Source organism: Pinus tabuliformis, chromosome 2_1, assembly GCF_031772625.1.
Source record: "Pinus tabuliformis cultivar Carrire ecotype Pingquan chromosome 2_1, CPIR1, whole genome shotgun sequence".
NCBI classification, from domain to species: domain Eukaryota; kingdom Viridiplantae; phylum Streptophyta; class Pinopsida; order Pinales; family Pinaceae; genus Pinus; species Pinus tabuliformis.
This window is the reverse complement of record NC_142299.1, coordinates 28,395,099-28,402,208: the sequence shown is the minus strand read 5'-3', so window position 1 is coordinate 28,402,208 and position 7,110 is coordinate 28,395,099. Positions and strand designations below refer to the sequence as shown.

Here is a 7,110-nt window from a genome sequence, read left to right as displayed (position 1 = left end):
GAAGAGTGGCTAAATCTGCAAGGTGGGGATGGTGTTAGGTTGGGGGAGTTTGTGATAAAAAGTATTTTATATGTTGATGATCTTGTATTGATTTCTAAATCTACCAATGGATTGCAGATGCATCTATATGGTGTTAGGTTGGGGGAGTTTGTGATAAAAATTATTTTATATGTTGATGATCTTGTATTGATTGTTAAATCAACCGATGGATTGTAGATGCACCTATATGCCCTTGAGCATATTTGTAAAGCTGTGGGGATACAAGTCAATACCAGTAAGACCAAAATAATGATTTTCTCTAATAAAAAGAAGCAAAGGCAACATACCTTTTTCTTTTAAGGAAACATTCTTGAAGAAGTAAATGAATACAAGTACCTGAGGATTGATTTGAACAACAAACTTAATTGGGACTACTGCAAAAAAAAGAGAATTTTAGGAGGGTGGAAAGCATTATATGCACTTCAAAACAGATGTAGAGAGGCAGAGTTATGGGATTGGAAAACAATGAAAGTGCTTGTTAGACTCCTAGTTTGTCCACTCATATTATATGGGTTTGAATTGTGGGCTAGTAGCATCCCTGTTCCGAAATGGAAACAAATTGAGAGAATCCAAAAATGCTTGGTCATGAGCAAGATCAAAATAAAAAGTTCGGTTCCTTTTGAGATAATGTTGAGTGAAATAGGAGCATCTCTCATCAAAGCAATTGCTATGGTGCATCTTATAAGGTATCTAAAAAGAATTGAGCAAATGGGAAGCAATTGCTATGATGTTTCTTATACGGTGTCTAAAAAGAATTGAGCAAATAGGAGTAGGTAGATGGCAGAAAGTTATCTTCATTGAAGGAATGAGTGAAATAAAAGAATAATGGATGAGAAAACCAACAAATGGATACAAAGATGGAATATTTACCTCAATTTATGTCCCACAAATAGCGAGTTAAATAATTTTGTTATGGAGAAGTTTCTTAAGGGGATATGGGGAAAAGAGTTGGGTAGAGAGAAGAAGTACTATGTTCAGGTATTCAACCCCACTTGTGATCTCCAACAAAAAGAGTATACTCTTCGCACTTCGGGGTTGTGGAATCAGAAAACCATTTCATTTTGGAATGTGATGCTTTTAGAGAGAAAAACATTTCATTTTGGAATGTGATGCTTTCAGAGAGACGGTTATGGTAGTATGTTAGCCTCAATTCCTTGGCATTGTCTTTTAAGTGAGGGGACTCTTAGAAGGTTGGGTCAAGGCATCATCATTTTGAGTAAGTAAAGGAATGAATTGAAAAATGCATAAAAAAAGGAGATTGGTAGTCCCATAGACTATTTTTAGTCTCGTAGACCTTAAAATATCCTTCATTCATATATATAAGGTTTTTCAGTTCTTTGGAACTTTAGTATGTGATAGAACCAAATTGACTAGTCATAGATGAAATTATCAATTAGGGTTGCTTAAAATTGGATTGGGAAGTTTTGGAATTCCAAGGATACCAAAAAAAATATTGTTTAGAAATTTTATATTATTTATAACCATTAAAAAAGCAACCAAGTATTTTAAGGTAAGAAAATATCTTTTTTTTTAATAATTTTTTCGTTCTCAAACAAAATTTTAAATAATCTTTTAATAATGCTACAAATGATCATGAAAATCCCTTTTGGATTTAAGTTTCCTCGGCTCCTAGTAACATACAAGGAACAAAATATCTTATTAATGAGTTTTTTTTTAAAATAACCCATACAAAGTAATCTCCTTGTTCTTGAATATCATGAAGAAATTAACCATGAAAAATTTTATTGCCCCATTCGGTTGAGCTTCACTGAGATCTTTAAAGGAGCCATGCTTGCGAGTAACTCATCAATCTCTCTTTGTGTCTCGTTAAAATGGTAGCTTTAAAAAATTGTGTTAAATATATAATCTATTATTTTCCTACAAATAAATTGTGAAGATCAACGCGACAATGAGATTCAAAGTGGCCAGGACTTTCAAACTCCCAATTTTTTTTTGTCTTTTTCCCTTTGTTCTGATTATAAGTTTTTTTTTGCTGTAACTTTGTATTTCAGAAAGGCATGTAGCTTTGCAAGAAAATAATCTACGCTGATTTCTATAACAATGACATTACCTTTATATTATCATTTTCTACGAATATCATGACATTACCTTTATATTATCATTTTGTACCAATATCACATAGGGTATGTTTGAAAGTTCTAGTAGGTACATATAAGGAGATTGAATCAAATAACTACAAGGGTGCTCAATCACACAAACCACGGAGAAAAAATCCTAAGTGACAAAGGGGATAATCTCTCCATATTTTCCATGGAAAAGATGCTCTGCAAGGAAAACTTTTTTGAAATCCCTTTCTCAAGCTGATGCGTGGTTGATTTTACTTGTCGCGCTGGAAATGCGTAAAATGTGCATAATGGGAGGTTTCCATTTCAGGATGAAATGAAGATAGACGCTTTCTATAACTGCAATGGCGGGACCTGAGACATGCAACTTCAAACACATTGGTATTTGGCGTACAATTGAGGAGTGAGAGACACTGTTGATATATGCCTCAAGTCACAAATATAGTTTAAATGGCCCATCAATCACGAAGATGTTGTCCCTACTAGTCTGGTTAAATTTTAAACAAAAACTACGGATCATCGATTAGGTTCGATGTAGGGATCGTGCCATGCTGCCAACCAGTCTTGTTTGCTTGAGAATTTCAATATTTTTGCAACAGTGGTTTCCTTGGAAGCCACAACACTTTCGAAATTAGAAAGCGAAAATGTAAAATAAGGGGCATACAGGTTTACCAATTTGGTGGATAAAATGAAATTAGATGATATCGGGGATCAGAGGCCGACCCATTCAGTTGATCGGGATGGGTTCAGTTCCATAAATTGTATTCAGAAAAGTTGAAATGGCGGCGGCGTTGATTGACAAGAAAGTCTAATACCAAATTAGGGTTTAGGGTTTGCCATTGTTTTCAATATTGTCGGAAGATTCCGTCGGCATGGAAGTATAATGCAAGTTTCCATGTCGGCGACGCTAACCTACTTAGGGTTTTTTTGTATAAAAATATCGACGTGATGAAAATTCAAACATAGAGTCATGATTCTCCCAATCAATCTCTCAATCAAATTCAGCGTGGAATCGCTATCCAGAAGATTGCAGACCACGTATTAATTGAAGAGAATCAGTGGGTTCAGAGGTCATGGGCTGCCATTCTTGCTGTGAGAAGCAGAAATTCAAGAAAGGGTTATGGTCTCCGGAGGAGGACAGGTTATTGAAAGCTTATGTTACAAAATATGGGCATGGGTGCTGGAGCTCAGTGCCCAAGCAAGCAGGTAAGCAGCTCCTGCCATGTAGATTTCAAATAGATAGAGTCCAGAAAGTGACAATTGTTTAACTGGATTGTCTTCATTGTTCAAAGGGTTGCAACGATGTGGAAAGAGTTGCAGGCTTCGATGGATCAATTATTTGAGGCCAGGTCTGAAACGAGGCAGGTTCTCGTTGCTTGAAGAGAGAACTATCATTGAAATGCATGCTGTTCTTGGAAATAGGTACCATATCTGTTGTTATTTAAGGTTTTTTCAGTTTATTTAACAAGTTTCAAAGAGAGTTTTGAAATATTATTGAGACCACTCTTTTTGAAATATTACTGAGAACAATCTCTATTATGGACGGAATTTGTTTTGTAAAAAAATAATTTTATGTAAATATGAGTATGTTTTTTTAAGAGTTGATTTTGGTTAATTTAATATATTTTTATTTATAAAATAATTTATTTATAACCATTATTAAATATTCATTTTTTATATAAAGTATAATTGATTTTTATATTTTCCAATAATTTCATCCCTATATCAATTTGTCTAAGTTGAATTAATGTTTTGAAATGTTATATTATTATTGTTATTTTGTTTTATTTAATTTAATTTGATTTTATGTAATAAAATTTTCTATGTGGAAGAGTTTGTACATAAAAAAGAGTATGAGTTTAATTTTTTATTTATTTTTTAATATTAAGTATAGCTTCAAGATTTAATAAAAGGAATTTTTTTGTTTAAAGTTGTGATTAAATTTATTAAGTTATTTTTAATTTATTATTAGTTTAGTTAGAAAAACTACTTCTAAATATTTATCTCTCTTATTTACATTAGTATTTTAAGAATATCTATATTCATCAACCATCTAATTTAGATGAGTAAACTAATTACTAGAACAACTATATAAAATAAATAGTTAGTAACAACCCATAAACATGATACCATGATAAGTATCAAAAACACTTCTTAAATAAACAAAAATAATTAAATTAACCTATTTTAAACTATATATATGTATGACATGTTTCAATTAAATTGAAAAGTAAAAAAATATTCTAATTTTTTAAATACATTTCAAATTTCTCTAAATTGTTTGTATGGTAATGAATTATAAAGAGCCTCCCTACTCTCCCCCTGTTTGCTACAATACCTTTTGCGTTATAAGTTTGTTTTCATCCCTACATAATATGCAACTTCTTTCTTTCTGTCAGAGATCCCTGAGGTCCTCTGCCAACGAGTTAACTTAATGGGTTATGTTGCAGGTGGTCGCAGATTGCAAGGCAATTGCCTGGGCGAACTGATAACGAGATCAAAAATTTCTGGAACTCCTGCATAAAGAAGAAATTAATTCACATGGGAGTAGATCCCAACTCTCACAGACTTTTCAACGATTCCAATGGCTGCCCTGACGAAGATCCAGGCAAAAGCAAAAGAACGTCCATGAACAAGCCAGAATACGCTTCAAGTGAAGATCATTTTGGTTCAGAAACATTGGATTTTGACTGTTTCCAAAAATTAACATGCACCCAAATGGCTGCATCTGAAGTAAGGCCACAGGATCAATTATTAGAATCTTTCTTTCCTGAAGTCATGGAAAACCAGCAAACAGCACACCAAGATACCCCAGCTTTTAGCCCTGAAAATTCCAGCAATGTCACAGTGTTTGATGAGGACTTCAGAGCACTACATGATCTAACATCTCATGAAATGTGGATGTGTGGAGGAATTATGAGTGTAGACCCATTAATTGGCATAGAGCCAAAATCCATGACCACAGAATTTGCAGCACCTACAACCATGTGCATGCCCACCAGCTTGTTGACAGATTACAGAGCAGGGACTAGCAATCCCTTAGCAAACATAACACCAGAATGCCTGCAACTCACATACAATAACCCCAACACAGAAGATCTGTCCTGCGTACTCCACCAAGCAGCTGGCAATTATTGCACTGGAGCAGCTCCGTATCTGTTGAATTATAAAGCATGTTATAGGAATAACACTACAGGTTCTACCAGTAGAATAGGTACTACAAACTGTATGAATGATATATTCCCATAGACTGGAATATTTCCAGACCCAGAAAATATTGCAATCGAAAGTAAAATAAATCTGCAGCTAAAACTGAAATTTTGCAAATTGGTTTTTGTTCTAAATGTCTGATAATAGTACGCAACATCATATGAGGACTGAGATCCCTCTGGCTTAGTCTTCTTGTCTGCAATATTCATGTTCGAAATCTCCATTATGTTCTGCATGTCCTCGCTTTTTATATGATTATCATATTCTATGTGATTTTATCAAATTGAAAACAAAATTATATATTATCAAAACTCTATTACATGAACTCTATTACCTGTTTTATTGATGCAAAATAAGTGCATACTCATTTTAATCATTAATTTATAATGGCAGAAGTGTCCTCAGACAAGTAATTTTATTAATCGAAAAAAATAATTACATAATTGATTTTGCAAAAGTTTACACCCCAACATCCAAACACCCTTGCAATGAGCTATTTATAAGTTCCATGTCCTAACTACCTTTAATTATGAATCACTTATTAAATAACAAGTGTCCATTTACAATAAATGCTATTCAAACCAACTAGCTAACAAATCTCCTAAAATAGAGCCTAAGATACGACACATTTGGAGAATCATATCTAGTTACAACAACATATTAATTCTAAATAATTAAACATTCTAGAATAATAATTATTAATTTAATATCTTAAATTAATAATTATTTTATTCTAATTTTATAACCTATGATAAGATTGTATTTTTGGATCATCTAACATTTCCCCCTATGATCCAAAGATACATACATTCTAGAATAATAATTATTAATTTAATATCTTAAATTAATAATTATTTTATTCTAATTTTATAACCTATGATAAGATTGTATTTTTGGATCATCTAACATTTCCCCCTATGATCCAAAGATACATTACAACAGATACAAAGTTCATCCCTGAACTTAGTAAATTTTATTCTGCCAAGTGGTTTTGTGAAAATGTCGGAGATCTGATCTTCGGAAGGACAATAAACTCGCTTGAGGACATCTTTGGCAATGAGAGATCTGATATGATGATACTTGGTGTCCACATGCTTTGTCTTTGAATGAAAAACTGGGTTCTTGTGGCTGTCAATGAATAATGATGTAGTTTCTGCCTGAGAAATGCCCAAGTCCTGCAAAATTCGGCGCAACCAAACAATTTCACATGCTGCTTCCCTTGGTGAAATGTACTCTGCTTCTGCGGAAGAAGTTGCCACTGTAGCTTGTTTCTTACAACTCCAAGATACTGATGCTGACCCCATGTTCATTAAATAACTTGATGTTGATGCTCGATCATCAATACTCCCAACAAAGTCGACATCGGAATATCCACTAAGTACAAAATTTTTAGTCTTTGTGTAAAGAAGACCAAAATATTTTGTTCCTTGGATATATTGAAGAACTCTTTTGCTGCATTCCAGTGGTTGTCTCGTGGTTCCTGCATAAAACGGGAAAGAATACTGACTGCATAAGATAGATCAAGATGAGTATTTGTCAAATAAATCAAGCTGCCAATCAATTGTCTGTCAGTGGTACTGTCCACCTTTCTCCCCCTTCAAATTTTGAAAGTTTCAAGTTTTGCTCCATGGGGGTGAGAACAGGCTTGCAATCCTGCATGCCAAATCGCTGAAGAACCTCTGCTGCATACTTACTCTGAGAAATGAAAATATGTTGTGGACGTTGGAAGACTCAAACTCTAAGATAGTAGTGAAGTAATCCCAAATCTGTCACTAAA

The 7,110-nt window shown here is 33.6% G+C and overlaps 1 protein-coding gene across 1 annotated transcript; it reads left to right on the top strand.

The window, feature by feature from the left end:
• Positions 1-3,123: 3,123 nt before the first annotated feature.
• On the top strand, positions 3,124-5,406 carry LOC149198622 (uncharacterized). Its single transcript, XM_089399294.1, has 3 exons — positions 3,124-3,329; positions 3,416-3,545; positions 4,574-5,406. Exons 1-3 carry the CDS (start codon positions 3,197-3,199, stop codon positions 5,370-5,372), a joined length of 1,062 nt encoding a protein of 353 aa, XP_089255420.1. The 5' UTR covers positions 3,124-3,196; the 3' UTR covers positions 5,373-5,406.
• The last annotated feature ends 1,704 nt before the right edge of the window (positions 5,407-7,110 follow it).